This window comes from Argentina silus (assembly GCF_951799395.1).
Source record: "Argentina silus genome assembly, chromosome: 7".
Taxonomy (NCBI): Eukaryota; Metazoa; Chordata; class Actinopteri; order Argentiniformes; family Argentinidae; genus Argentina; species Argentina silus.
This window is the reverse complement of record NC_139661.1, coordinates 7,642,314-7,657,808: the sequence shown is the minus strand read 5'-3', so window position 1 is coordinate 7,657,808 and position 15,495 is coordinate 7,642,314. Positions and strand designations below refer to the sequence as shown.

The 15,495-nt window shown below is 42.9% G+C and overlaps 1 protein-coding gene across 1 annotated transcript; it reads left to right on the top strand.

Annotated features, from left to right (window-relative positions):
- The first annotated feature begins 93 nt into the window (after positions 1–93).
- On the top strand, positions 94–2,522 carry rpl35 (ribosomal protein L35). The gene is made up of 4 exons (XM_083673112.1): positions 94–138; positions 898–1,034; positions 1,364–1,445; positions 2,323–2,522. The coding sequence occupies exons 1-4, from the start codon at positions 136–138 to the stop codon at positions 2,470–2,472; spliced, it is 372 nt and encodes a 123-aa protein (XP_083529238.1). The 5' UTR covers positions 94–135; the 3' UTR covers positions 2,473–2,522.
- The last annotated feature ends 12,973 nt before the right edge of the window (positions 2,523–15,495 follow it).

Genomic DNA, 15,495 nt, shown 5'->3' with positions numbered 1-15,495 from the left:
CTGACTCCACTGGGTGACGCTATGGGCATTATAAAGTCGTGCTACGTTGGGAAATGAAGAAGACGCCTCACCGGAAAGCTTGATTTTCGTGAACACGTGGTCGTACGTTCTTTTCCTGTGGCAGCAGCGAGGACCATGGTGAGTGGGGACTGCATCTCTTCAATTTATCCGAATTGTCATGCATTTTCCCCCTCTAAATGACTGCTGTTGCTCATATTCACAAACAGAAGTGTCTTATCCGTCTTTCTATGTGTGTGATGTGATTGTGGACTTCGGATTTTTTTGACTGAGGTCTATTTTATCGCATGCCATCACAACAAGTAAAACGCTCGCTAGCCCTAGCCTTCATAATGGAGTCTTCGCCATGTTACGGGAAGAAAGCGTGATCTAGTTACATCCCCGTGCACTGTTCCCGGGCGGCTATGACAAAATTTGCTGGAAATATATCATCCGCAGCTGAAAAATCCGTGGCTTTAAAGTGACTTTTGACAATTTGATGTAGCTAGCCCGATATTTTCCTAAAAGCTTGCTATCTATCTATCTAGCTAGCTAGCTAGCCCAGCACCGGGATGTGGCTTAGCTGGCCACATTTTCTGCTTGGAGGATTGGCGCGTGCACTTAAATTGAACTGCATCAAACATACGTGAATTATTTTCCAAGTTGGACCTTGCTGACTACAATAATGAATTATGGTTTTAGCAAGTTGTCACTTGCTGTAATGGATTAGATCTTCCATGCGGACAACGCTCAATGAAGTGTCACTAGTCAAATTGGCCAGACGTGCTCAGCTATGTGGCTGTTTGGTATACCATGTCAACTAATACCATATAACGTGAAACTTAAGACGCATGAACATTACATCTAATTTACGTTTCCCTGTTTCTTTCTCTTACACAGGCTAAAATCAAGGCAAGAGATCTCAGGGGCAAGAAGAAGGAGGAGCTGCTCAAGCAGCTGGATGACCTGAAGGTTGAGCTGTCCCAGCTCCGTGTAGCCAAGGTGACTGGTGGAGCTGCCTCCAAACTGTCCAAGATGTAAGTATCCTTTGGGCAGCTGAATTACTTGGTGTGAGCTTGGCACAGGTCCTGAATTGGACATAGCTGTCACTGCCACAAATATTGGCGTGCCACATTCTGGTGAAAGACTCAGTGCTCTGTCACCAATTGTTGCTACTTATTTCGTTCCTGAAATTGAGGTGATTGCTAGGGTATGTCAAGAATATACTATGCAGGGTTTTGGTCCCACTGAACCAATCTTAATTGAAAGAGCCATCTCAAACGTCTAACTGAGTAAAGGCCTGTGCTTGCATTTTACTTTCAGCCAAACTAGTGTGTCTAACGTTGTTTTGTCTTTCCCCCTCTAGCTGTGTTGTGCGTAAGTCCATCGCCAGAGTGTTGACTGTCATCAACCAGACACAGAAGGAGAACCTGAGGAAATTCTACAAGGTAAGAGCACCCTTAGCCGCAGCCCGAGGACCCTCACATGGCATCTAAGAACCCACCAAAGAAAAGGCTGCCGATTTCTACCCACACTAATTCAGCTTCTGAATCCACCAGTTTCCTCGGGCTTTGACTGTGATGGCTTGTTTTCCTGAATCCCACCACCTACATTATTGACAGTTTTGTTTAAACACATTCTTAGTTTTAGCCAGACTTCCTTACAGAGTAATTGGGTGTTCAGTTTAGCTCATTTAATACAGTGGGTAGGTGGGGTTTACACTAGGGGGGTAATGGAATGGTTGATGAGTGCATATCCTGCCCATCCAATGCACTGGGTAAATTGAGTGTGTCTAATGTCAGATCAGTTCTTTGGATAGACTACTAGGGCATATATTCCTATTGGTTTTAAACAGAATTGTCAATAGTGTCTGAAGTAGAGGGTTTCAGGAGAAACAAGCTACAGCATGATTGTCTGTCAGTCAGTGTTTTTATCTGTTCATATAGTCATTGAATTTTGACTTCTATCTATTTTCTTTAGTTTTTTTGTTTTCACACCCATTGATGAAACTGGTTGACTTTGATTTAGCTGATTTAGATTTGGGTGAAAGCAGCCGCCTTGTCTGGCCACCTTAGCCATAGTCTGTATAATGTCTATCAAAGATGACCACATTATAGCCTACATGCTGGAGAATAGTTGTTTACTGTGTGTTGGAGAACTATAATGGATTTCAACCCTGACTAAAGCCTAGTGTAGTGCTATAGTTGAATATTCCACAACCAGAAATGAAAAGCAATGCAATAGCAACAATTCAAACCTAGTGAGTTAGGCAATGTTTGTATTATTCAACTAGGCACGTATTTCATGCTACATTTCTGCTTTCAGGGCAAGAAGTACAAGCCCTTGGACCTGAGACCCAGAAAGACCAGAGCAATCCGCCGCAGGCTGAACAAGCATGAGGAGTGTCTCAAGACCAAGAAGATGGAGAGGAAAGACCGCTTGTATTCCATTCGCAAATTCGCCGTCAAAGCTTAAGGCAGTTTTTGTTGTAAAAATAAATTGACTTTAAAAAAAAAAAAAAAAAAGTGTTGTGTGAATGAGTCATGTCCAAGTTGTGTGGTATTCAGTGTATTCAGGCTCATCAGTGTAATGTTAATTGCAAGAATCTTCATACAAACATCTTGATTTCACACCCAAATGTTTTTGATCAGTTTAGCAAGTGATTATTTAATGAACTTATTTCAGTTACATCATGTGAAAACAAGTACATAACAGTTATTGTAACAGGACCATTTTGATCCTCTAATACTGTGATCAAATACATTTATAGAAGGGAGAAAGAATGGAGGCCGATCAGTTAGGATTCTGCAAGAGAGAGAACTTTATTGTTTTTACTATTATTGTTGTGTTGCAATATGCTCTTTATGCTACAGTATAGACAGGTTTGAAGGATTGATTCTGGAAAGTATATGCGTCAGCAACCCAACACCCTACACTTGAGTGTAACCATGGGACTATGCTTGTTGAATTTGGAAACTGTTTTTGGGACCAGAAAACCATATGAATTGAGTTGTTGCTAGGGAAACGTCAGAACTTGGGTGTAGAGGGATACAATGTCCCACACCTTTTTTAGTGTTAACCATTCGAACCCATTAAGTCTCTTGATGAATGTGTCTTGTATTTTGTCCAATAAAGACCACAAGCAATTACAGCTGACATTTAATACGTCACCTGGAGTGCTCCGGGAACAAGGAACTGATATCATGTCTACAGGAAAAAAACATTGGACATGGAGTCCCAAAAACATTTGTCCCTTGCACAATGCCAAGAGAAAAGAGAATGGAGAGAACTGACTGATACCCTAATGCTAATCATTCCTCTGGTTGTCATGTGGTATATGAATTGATCAGAGGGCTGTGATGTGATATACAGCACACCCATTTCTCTTGAATCTGGCTACAAAAACATGGCACTGATTGTCAGCAGTGTAATGGAATTGGTATTGGGTACAGTGGTAGATTAGCTTACATAGACCTCCACAAGGGGGCGAAATAGATCCACACTTGAAGTGATCTACACTGCATTCGTCATTTAAATAAAGTCAAGTTAAGTGTTGTCCCAGCGCAAGATCATCTGTCGAAGATTAATCTCCCAAGGTAGCATTAATAAAGTTATTAATGGCAGTTTGATATTTGAATGCTGGATTAATAGATCGGAAAGGTCTGGATTTTGTGAAGACAGTGTAAAGGAAAGCCTGGTCCTGTGGGTAGGCCTATCACTCAGTAAGGCAAGGGTTTCACTTAGTAACTACCCTGCTCTGGGAATATGTTTCAGCTGCTTAGTACTTGCACATAAAAACAGTGGTTAAAAACCATAATACAATCTGATTCCCCATCCATGCACTTTTGTTTTTCATGGCATGCATTTGTATTTTTCTAGTTCTCCTGTTTCACATCTGTATTCTCGGACCATTAGCGTAATGTTATTTCTGTGGTGTTTTAAGGGATCTGGACAATTAAAGAACCCAGTCATGACATATACACAATGCTTTTTTTTGTTCACTTTGATGATATCTCATATGATAACAAGAGCCAGATCTCTGTTAGCCCCGAGCCATGTGTGTAATATGTTCATGTATGTTTACATGCTTTATCATCAGGGAACCCACATCCTCTTTCACTCAAAAGAGACCAACACAAATATTATTTTTTTGTGAACTGGTAAGATCACAATATCCTTTGGCGGTCTCTGGGATCAGGTTCTGTGAGAATGGATTTTGACTCAATCATAGCTCCCTGTGTCTAAACTGGCGTTAGTTTAACTTCTCAGGTCGGATTTAATAGATCAGTAAGGATCCACTCATAGGTATATGATACCAATTTCAAGATATTTTACCATCAAGGAATCCAATAACATGATAATGATCCTCATGTGTGACTGGTTGTATATCTGCTATAGTGGCCCTGCAGGACAGATACCGTCTTAATCTCCTGAAGTCCATAGAGGCCCCACACTAAGGTCTTGGTGGTTTTGATTTTGGGGAGTCTGTCCAGGCCTTTCTTATGGGACACATGCTGCCTAACAGATGTAGGGGGCCTCCCTTTATGAACAGCTGCAGGCATTATCTGGAGAGGTTTGCATTTCCCTTCCTGCTCCATGTCATGTCCATGTGCTCCCTGCTTTGGGGCCAAACAGAGCTTGTTATCTGTAATCTCCTGTAACCTGTAGTTTTCAGCTGGGTCTAGAAACCTGAGGTCCTCCCCGGAGTCCTGTGGTCTGATGTCCTCGGAGCGGTCCTGTAAATAGGGGTCTAACATAGGGTCCTGTATTTGGATGGCTTCTGTATGATTCTGCAGACTGGTGTTAGTTGGAGGATCCTGTAATTTGAGGTTCTCTGAGGGGATCTGTATACTTATGTCTGTGGAATCTTGAGGACTGATGTTTTCTGCTGAAGGCCTGTGTTAAAGAGTTGCATATGAATATTATATAAATGGAAGACAGTGGCTTTGTTATACTAAACTGTAGCCTACATTTCACAAGATGTTTTCACAAAAAATGTCCTCTGATACAATTTGATCAGTGGCTCTTTCACTCCTACACAAGATTCCATGGGAGAGATGCTAAATAGTTTGTACTGAGAGCCTGTAGGCATACTTTTACATGCGGTGCACTCTCTTTATGTCTGTCAGATGTTTTTGTCTCCCCACACACCCAATGACATCACTCATGAGACCTATTTCCAAGCTCCATTATGATTCTTGGATGGGTAAAACCAAAGATATGGTGTAAAAGATATTATCTGAGGAGGGGTCACACCCTTATATTACATATAAGTCACCTTTCCTGTTAACCCTAGAACACCCTGACAACAAACCATACCTCATATCCTCTTCCTCTTCCTCCTGCTCTTCATCCTCATAGTGTGATGAAGGCAGATAAAGATGCAGAGTTGAAGATAAGAGAGAGCCTCTCCCCCTCCATGTGTCCTGCTGTCCACGAGGGTTGTCATGTTTGACGTTCCACGGTGCTCTAGGACACACTTACAAGAAATGTGTTTCCACGTCAGTCAGTCTGAGGGTTAGGGATGTGGTGTTGGAGTGTCAGCAGCTTCACTTGAAACTACGCTGCAGATGTTATGATGATATCCACTCCTGGCGAACATCCCAACTTACAACATCTTGAAATGAACATGGTCAGCGTGTGATCGATTGAGCTTGACTACATTTGTAGCATTGTTACGACTGTTACCCATTATTCGTCAGACGATTTCAAAGGCCATTAACCAAAGCTGCAGCATAAAAACACACCACTCTACAGCAAAACACACACAGGGGAAATTTCATGCGAATAAGTAATAAGATTGGGACTGTACGTTATTTGTTTGTGCAACCGCATATAGTTACAGCTGTTTTGCCTGAAGTCAGAAAGGGAAAGATTAATGTATCTATGGTTTTTGGTTGTGTTTATTGGGATTTGCAAGGCAGATGGAGGCTGGTGTGTGTAGCTCCAGTATTGGCTCCTAAGAGATCGCTGTGATCAAAGGGACTTTTAAGTGCTTAGCAGTGTGGGTGAACAGCAGCCTCAGTCGTCACCCATTATGGCAGTCATGAGTACACATTAGCACCAGATGCTGTACGGGTCAGGTTAGCCACTTCAGCGGTAGTAATTGAGCTTTGATTTGTGTTTGATTTGTTACAAGCAGCATAGTGCGGCTCCCAAGTTAGCTTTTCAGATTAATGGATGTGTGTGCAAAGCAAGTGAAGAAACAGGAGATGAAAAAAGGTTTGTGATGTAAGATTTGAGGAGGCATGTCCATGCAAGAAAGAGTTGTAAATCACTGAGTGTCCTGTTAGAAAGAGATAGCACGGTATGAATAATATGCATGGTAAAAAGAATGACAGTTGGCATATCTTCTTCAGCTTTCATCAGATGTGAAAGATATGAGGCAACAAAGGGGTTTTCACCAAGAGGGAGTTCCCTTACCTGTCTTGTCCCTGACTCGAGCCTCATGATCTTGCTCTTTGCATTCTCTTTCCCCTGGTGCTGTAACAGGCCTGCTCATGGGTCTGGGTCTGGGCCCCCTCCCTGCTCTGGTCTCTTCCAGTCTCCCCTGAGCACTGCTCACTGGTCTCCCTGGCCGTCTCCCTTGCCCTCTCCCTCTCCCTCCGCTCCTCACCCTGGGAGTCAGCCTGGCGCTGCTGGACCTCTGCTGAAGCGTGCAGCGGAACCCCTGGGCTGGGACAACACAGGGAGAGGTGAGAAGGACTCCTCCAGTGGAACTAATGGCATCAGATCAGATTTCACTTCCATTCAATTAGCCAGATATATCACATCCTAACCACCACGGCATATACAGTATGCTTTAAACATCACAGTCGGGTTAGTGTCACCATGATGAACTAAGATTGCATAATAATCTAAATACATTGCTCTGATTCTATCTCTGTGGCTCCAGTTGGGATTTACTAGAGTGAGACAGTCACCGTAGAGGCAGGGGGGGGAGTGGTCTGCCGAGGCTCTGAGGGACCCACTCTGGGCATAGGATGTTGCCCTTGGCAACCTTGATAAGTACACTCGATCCATGTGAAAGCCCTTGTACTGGAACATCTCTGGTTAATGGGGAACACGTAATGTCCAATGGGCTGTGGTTTATTGTGGCTGTGGCCCGATCCTTACACCCGAACCACCAAGATCACATATCTGCAAAAAGGAAGGAGAGTTTAGTGGAGGCTGGTGGAGGTAGAATGAGGACGGGTTCATTGTAATGCATGAAACACGTGTATACCATTCCTCATTCTGTTCCATGCATTACAATGAGCCTGTCCTCAGATTTCTACCTCCACCAGCCTCCCTTGGTTTAGACACAAATATGTCTGTAAACATACAGGAAACACATTTGTCCGTATCCAATGATGTTTAAATGTGTCTTTTAGAGGACTGAAATGTACACAGTACATTGTTTATCTGTACAGAGATGTTGCTGCCATATGTTTGATGTTGATGATGATTGCAGATGCATAACTACGTCCTGATGAATATGTTTTTCTGTGGACTCACGGAATGTTGAGTTGCTGTCGGCATGGGCGATCAGCGAATCATCATTATAGTCCTTCATTAGGACATCATGCCATGCGAGTAATGTTTGTTTTTCCTCCACACATTCCTCTCTCTCTCGCCCTCCTGGATTAGTTCTGTCATCTGCCAGGGAATTCCATACGATTGAAGGGCGTTTTTTTTAAAACTTGATTGAACAATAAACATCATAACACTTTAGCAAAAGCATAGAGGTCATATTTTGGCAGAAATTGTGTGGAGTCAGTCAAATAAATCTACACCATGTTTCGGTGTCTCAATACAAACGGAATCCATTGCGCAAAAAAAAAGCTTCTCACTATGCATGTTTAGACAGTAAGACAGACTCGTGGGAGAGATTCTATACATTGCAGGTCCAGGTCCACTCGTTCCGTGTGTTGTTCTGAAGGACAGTTTAGTCAGCAATCAGGGCTATCACAGCTGTAAGGTAAATGTTTTGCTGTGTGGTGTAGAGAAGACTGGCAGCTCTCAGTTCAGTTTACACAACAGCTCCTGATTAGAGGGTCCCTGTGGTTAGATCTGGATTGTCATTGTGATTAGAGGACTGATGTCAGTCTAACTGCATTGCATGGTTTCAATGTAGGAGGTACAGTATAACCTGTGATCAGTTCATCTCCAAATCCTTTGAAGTTCTGCCATCTTGTAACCCAATTTAAGACCTAAAAGATTTTTATGAAAAAAGGGCTGTAATTCTGGAATTGATTCAGTCATGACATTTTGTTTAGTGCATTGGGAAAGCAGACTTGCTCACAACAATATAAGAGAAACCATATGCTTGTTTTTCTCACATAATCCTTTGGGGACAGTTTCTAACACTGAGCCCCTCCAGCATTTTATCCCAACAATAAAGTTTTTCCAAAACCATTCTTACCTGTTCTCATAAGATCTCCAAGGCTTTCACCACTATTCCCAAAGGAGAGCTTTTGTTGTATTCTGTGAGACTGCCTATTTTGTAATATGTTTCTCTGAGTCTTTATCCACACCCAAAGATTTACTGGGCTGACTGTTAGGCCTGCTCTGTTGTTGCCAAGGGCACAATGAGCTAAGTCGCAGGATTTGTTTGTGGTTAGTGTGGGGGCAACTGTGTTATTATTGTCAGGGTAACCGAAAGCATACTAACATGTGTATATGATATAACAGGTTAATAGTCTACAAAGCTCAAGAGTTTCTCTACACAAAACCAAATGAAATATGAATCGATTCCATAGGGAGCAAAACTGAACCTGTTCATGTATGCAGTGGTCTAGCAGCCTGTAATCATAATTCAATATTGAAGACAATGATGGGGGTCGTGCGTGAGAAGGAATCTTAACATTATTCTTTGGATTTGGGGCTCCTTGGTGATGCCTTTATCACTGTGCCATACTTAATGAGACGACTATTCGGGAGGACAGGTGGAGAAGGAATTCTTAGATCTGGATTCTGTCTGTCTCTACTTTCCCCATAGACTTGTGTTAGACTGCTTCCAGGAGAGAGAAGGTTTCATCGGTTTGGGCTCCTGTTGTCTGCTTTCACTTACACACCTGTCTCCATCCATGTCTTTGTGTCTCTGACGGTTGCCAGGTGAGGACTGCGGTTGAACAGAACAGAAGCTAGAACCTGAATAGACATTACAGCCACCACTGTCTTTCCATACTGAAGCTGTAACAACCCTGCTCCCTGGGTGATTGTTTGTTATTATTCAAAGACCCTCTCGGAGATGGGAGATTATGGGAGTTTGTTATTGTTGCTGGAGTGGAGACACCCCACTTTTCCATCCATTCTGTGTCCTGAAATAAAAGTTCCTGGCAGATGAGTCAAGTGCCTCCTCAAAGTCTGTTATTTTGATTGTGTATCCACCCACTGTAAAGCTGACGGTGGAGAAGAGTCTTAGCTCATACGGAGACAATTTTAAGCTAAGCAGCTGCTGTACTGTAGTTCTCAGTTCCAGAGAACTGTAGTTGTTGCTCTGCATGATTGGATGGCCTGTGAAAGTTCAGAGTACATCATTCCTTGTTAATAATCAGAATGTCATCAAAGCCACATATTCCCAAAGGTCTATTCTAGTCTGTTTGCTCTCAGAGTCCAAAATAAGCTAAGTCTCAACTCCACAGGGACCAGTTACCAATGACACTGCAATACTTTTCTGCATGACTTAAAAATATGAGTATGGGATAATGCAATTCCCTTTGTGAATTTGTCAACTTAGTTGGTCAACTGCATTCACTTAGACGATTTCACAAGCAGAGCTTTGACTTATCCCGGAAATTATGGTATTTTAAATCACTAAATCCCCATAAATCCACAATTACAGGCTACAGTACAGTACAGTATTCAGGCTACAGCCCAAGTTTTTCCCAAATTACCAACAACGAAGAAGATTCACCCTTCACACCACCAATGTGGCAACAGGAGCTTAGATGTGTTAATGTGCAAATGAATAGTTGGAGGATGTTGGAGCACTGGTGTCATGTCCCCCCACACTGTCTGTCCTTGTCTAAAGGCCCATTAACTCCACACCATTTCCAATGAGGTCCTGCCCCCATCAGCGGTCCCAATGTGGGGGTTTCCCAGCCGTAAACCATATGATGTCATCCTGATAGCTCTGGGCTCAGGGTTGGGCCTGTCCTCAATTGGGGGTGGGGTGATGAGCTGCACTCTCTTATACTGGATCAGAACTTTCATCAATTCCTCATGGGTCTCTGGTGTGCTCATGAGGTGTTTCATAACCCCTAATGCAAGCTCACATTGCTTCAGTTGGAAGAGACCTGCTTTTACTCACATAGGTTTACTATTACACCCTAACTGAGCTCTCTCTGGATTAGGACAATGTTTCAACAGCACACAGCCCATAGAGAGGCTTCCCTAGGAGACCAGGAGGTACTGTACAGTACGTGATGAGAGAGAGTTAAGGCTTGGTTCATGTGGCGCAGACCACATGTCAAATGAGGGGCACATGTTCTAGCTGGGGGAGGGTGTTGAAGGGAGTTCAAGGAGGGCAGTATGGGAATGTGGAGAGCCGGTTCATGCCTTGTTATCTGTTCTCATCAGCCAGATTTGACCGCTCCACTGAGAGATGATGGGAGGGCATTTTATCAGCGTGCTCACAGTTATTCTGAGGAGAGGACAGGTGGCCATTTCAACAGTTCAAGTGTTTTGTTAAATCATAAAGAGTACTATACAATACCCAGTGTGCTGAGCTGTTTTTGCAGTTTGGGATTTAAACCAGTTAGTTTTAGGTGGAAAACTATATTTCCATGCAATGGCTTTACATTTTTTTTTTGACATTTATATTGTGTAGTATGTGCTGTGAGAAAGTAACCTTTTAACTTTGTAGAATCCCATGTCTAAGCCCAGAGTGACCTATTTCACATTTTAAGGTCACTTATCTTGGGAGACAAAAGGCCATGATATTTGACTTTGAGCTAGGGGTTAGTGGTGAGGAAACAAATGCAATTTGTTTTGGATGGTGAGGACCACAATGGAATCCAATATAAACAGATAAATGGTCTACTACTTAACCACGATTGTGGCAATAACAAGTCACACACGCACACACACACACACACACACACACACACACACACACACACACACACACACACACACACACACACACACACGATAGCTCTAACTGCTTCCAAAGCTGCTTCCTAACATACTTGTTCAGTCTTACAGTAATATCCCAGACAAACAATATCGCAATATTGCTCTCATGTAATAAATCATATTCCTTATATATCCTGAACATAATGCAGTAGGCATTGGGGAATTTAGGGATTGACAGACAGGGTTAGGACAACAATTAATGTTAAAAGCAGAACCATAACAGGGCATACTGTAGAGACCACCCTGGCAGTCAACAGCATACTGTAAAACCACTCCAGATCAGATAGCTTAGCTGACTTGCCCAACAACTCCTCACCATGAATATCTCATTTTAGACAGAAGTCCCTTTCCTATCTCCATTTTCCTCCAATCCTTTGTTCTTTCTTGTATCCCTTTGCTGAAGGACTTTCCCCTCAATAAAATCGAGGAGTGTGACTCAATTCTAAATTTGGCTGCCGATACTGAATGTTACACATATTGTTTGTTCTCCCCTCCAATTTGGCTGTTCCTCTGTCCTATTCCACTTTCCCCAAAGTGGAACATTTCTAAACCAAAAGTTTAAAGAGGTGGCAAACAATACTTGTCCCCTCTTCTCTGGAATGGGAGGAGTCTATGAAAAAATGTCACAGTTGACTGCTGGTGCTGTCTCTGTGTTTTGTTTGGTGGGAGGGCCACAGAGGGTGTCAAGGAGAGTTGGGGATGTTTACCGTGAAGTTGGCTCTATTTTACTGTTTATGGAGGTCATCTGGTCCCTTCCCACCTAATTGTTGACTCATTTGTTGTGCAATTTACAAGATAGTTAGAGTTATTACTGGAGTAAAAATCAAACATTCCCAGATATCTAAACGTGGGTCCATAACTGTAAAAAGTCATGCATTGCATCATATATCATAGTAACCTGGTTTGAAATCTTCGGCGATAATGTAATCATGGTCTCTTGACACTTGAAATCCAATATAGGTAAAGTAATCAAACATGCCTTCCATTACCGTATCAAGGCAAGGTTTTATGCATGATTACATTACAGTCAAACATTGGGTCCACTGTATGTACAGTACAGTATTTAGTCTTTAGGTGTGTGTGTGAGAGAGAGAGAGAGAGAGAGAGAGAGAGAGAGAGAGAGAGAGAGAGAGAGAGAGAGAGAGAGAAATTGACACTGAATCCCCATGTCCATAGAGAGAGCAGCAGCTGGTGTGTGTTAGTGGTTGTAGTGGCGGAGATGGTGCAGGGGGCTGTAGGTCTTCTTGTTAACAGAACCCTGTAGGATAGAGGGGGGCTCTGGACCAGGTGGTCATTTGGCCCTAATTAAGTCCGGTGTCATTGAGAGAGAATCCAGATGTCTCGTTTAAATGAGTCTCCCGTGTTGAACAGTGAAAAGTGTCTGGTGTCTCCCAAGCCAGTGAACCTCCAGTATTGAACGGTGAGATGAGGGATCTTGAGCTGAGGTCCCAAAACTCCTCTGTAGGCAGACGTTCAGTTTCCCGAGAAACCTTTCATTTTCATTAGTGAAAGTCTCAGGTGGTTTAGTAGCCAGTAACTCCCCACATTGATCAGTGAGTATCTGGTGACATTTGGTGATTATGTGTTGCTGTTCTCCCAGGACTCTCTGGCTTGGATATATGTCTCAGTATGTCCCCTCAAAACCCCCACACACACTCCAAGTGAGCTCACTCTCCCTCGTTCAGCCCCTGCCATCACGCCCGCTCTCAAAGGACAGTCCTTTGTCCTGGAACATGTATGAACATCACTATTGGAAACCCTTAAACATGTTGTGAATATGACAACTCTCACAGAAGACAGTCTTACTCACTTTTCCTGCCTGAAAAAAACATTTGAAAAAACAAACACGGGGTGTCAGGTCAATGTTCATTAAACATATCTGATAAAGTTGCCAATGCACAGCTTTAAAAATGTCTCTTGAGAGAACTCCAGCAGTGTTGTGTGTTAAAGGAAGTCCTCATTGATTTGATGGGACTATCTATAGCTCAATCACAGAAATTCCATCTTCTTCATAGCACTCTGTATTCAAAGATCCTGCCATTTCCTTCATAGGACAGCTCAGACAATTCCTCTGAAAGAATGTCCTGGAATTATTCATGCTTTCATGCTCACTTGCTTCCCGCTCTGCTTTACAAGTGAAATGAAGAGCAGATCTGCCAACATCTGGCCTAAGCAAGCATCCAGTAAAGCCACTTTTATATTTGACTTTTTATCATTCCGAGTGCTGGGCCGCGCCACATGCACCCCGTCTCTAAGGACAACAGGATACAGATATTGGATTCTTTTCATTGATATCCTTGGCATGGCCACCATCACGGGTGAAATCACCACTACACCGGAAGTCTGGGCTTCTCTGTTCCCATCTCTACTGGAAGAATTACTGCTCTTTTTTATCCCCTGGTTTATGAGCAAAGTCATTTCGAGCTATGCTAAGCATATAAGCGATGGACACAGGGATAGTGGTGTTTATGAACTCTGAAGAGGATATGAAATCCCACAACCTAAAAATATGGCCTATTAGCCTGGTCATTCTGAGTCCTTGTTCTCTGAGCTCATCAGAATGTTCTCCCTCGAGGCTGGAGACACAGAGAACTCAGCATTGTGTTTCCTGCTATTCTGTCATCAGTAATTGTCATTGACATGTAAAGAGCATTCACTTTTGGAACGAGATCGGGGGAATTCTGTGGATAACTACTTCTGTTTGATCATTCAACAAATGGTAATATTCTTCAAATCTTCCGGTCTAAACCCGATATCTTGTTCCACAACATCATTGGTCATCTGTCCTGCATGTTTTCAGTTGCATTCTGTGAGAGACACATTTCATATCCCACAATATTAACTGTTGAATATTTTACATGCCTCAATGGAAAACCAGGCGAATTAGTAGCATTCGAGAACATCGAGTCTCAACACATCTCTACTCCAGAAACTGAATCTGTACTGCCAGTGTGACTCAGTGTGTGGTGAAGGGCAAGGGGATTACTTGGGGGGGGTTTCCACAGCTTCACTGGTGTGAAATTGATTTAAGCAGCCGTTGGACCCTATGCATCACGGCTGGTGTGAAGAGCCCGAACAGCTACCTCCTACGGAGGGATTGAATTGGATTGAGTTACGATGCCAAACAATGTAATTTGAGTTATATGTACAGTAGAGAGGGCAAGAAATAAATGTTAGTTATTCGCCACTTTACTTTGAATATCATGTTATTGGTGCCATTACTTTGTGTGGCACGCAAAGGTAACTGTATCTATCTCGCCTGGAGAATACAGTGTCTCCACCTTTACTGCGGCTCTGTACTTGGTTAACTCCAGGTCACGCTCAGGACACTGGAGGGAGTGTGTGTATATTGTTCCTGCAGGGATTAGTTCTGAGGTGGAGCCGACACATGACTCTGCTCATAATGGTCCTTCTCTAATGGGAGCCAGGCTGACAGAGAAGGGCTTGGATAGAATGCCAATATTTTGATTACATTGTTCTCTACTCATCATTGAAATAGTGGTGGAATCATGACAGAAGAAAGCTGGTAGACCTGTAGGATGAAACAGATTATTAGTGAAGGGGTGACAGGAAGCATCACCAGTGGAAGCAATATAGACATCTGTTTGGACAGAACACCTACTGCACCATGTGGAGATCCAGCGTACAGGCACCTTCAGAGAAAACACATCATCTGAGACGCTTTCTCTCATCCATGAAAATGTCTCCACCGCTCACCATAGGCCCTTCTTGTATTGTCTAATGAATGAGGTCTGTGTGAGTGAATTCCGTGGAGAGAGGGTCTACAGGGCAAAAAGATGTGTCATAGCATTTAGCTTCAGATTAGCTCAGAGAACAACAGCTGTCTGTGATGTGTGTGGTGGTGGCAGTGGTAAGTGGAAATGCCGGGGGGGATCTGAAGGATGTTACAATGGTCACATTCTTCATTAGCTTAGATTCTGCCTGCTGTCGCCAAGCCAGCATTCCAGCCAAAAGGCCAGCAGCACAGCCATTGGCTTAGTAGTGAATGTCAGGGACCTCTGGGGCTGTGTGTGGACCCATGAGCAGCTCCTTTTGATCACAGCTTGATTGAATAAGACTGGAATTCAGACTCTGCACTGTGTAGAACTAATATAGCCACTGTACAAAATTAATGCTATGATTGACGTAATAAAAAATAAAAAAATCGATTTGGATGAAAAGTGGCATTTTCTTGGTGCAGGAACAATATTGTTTTTCTTCATTGTGGGTTTGCTGTAGTGCAGGCTTGATTGCACTCCACCTTGATTATTGTGTTCACAATGCAGCATAACTCACAAAGCTTTTAATTAATTAATTGTCCACATCATAAATCCAATATTGATTTTGCATAAAGAAAGAGCCAACCATGAGTAAATT

What these genes read in the sequence shown, in the direction of transcription:
- rpl35 (XM_083673112.1), top strand. An exon ending in GCCTCCAAACTGTCCAAGAT is followed by an intron (nt 1,035 to 1,363) that starts GTAAGTATCCTT and finishes TTCCCCCTCTAG; the next exon opens with CTGTGTTGTGCGTAAGTCCA. An exon ending in ACCTGAGGAAATTCTACAAG is followed by an intron (nt 1,446 to 2,322) that starts GTAAGAGCACCC and finishes TTCTGCTTTCAG; the next exon opens with GGCAAGAAGTACAAGCCCTT.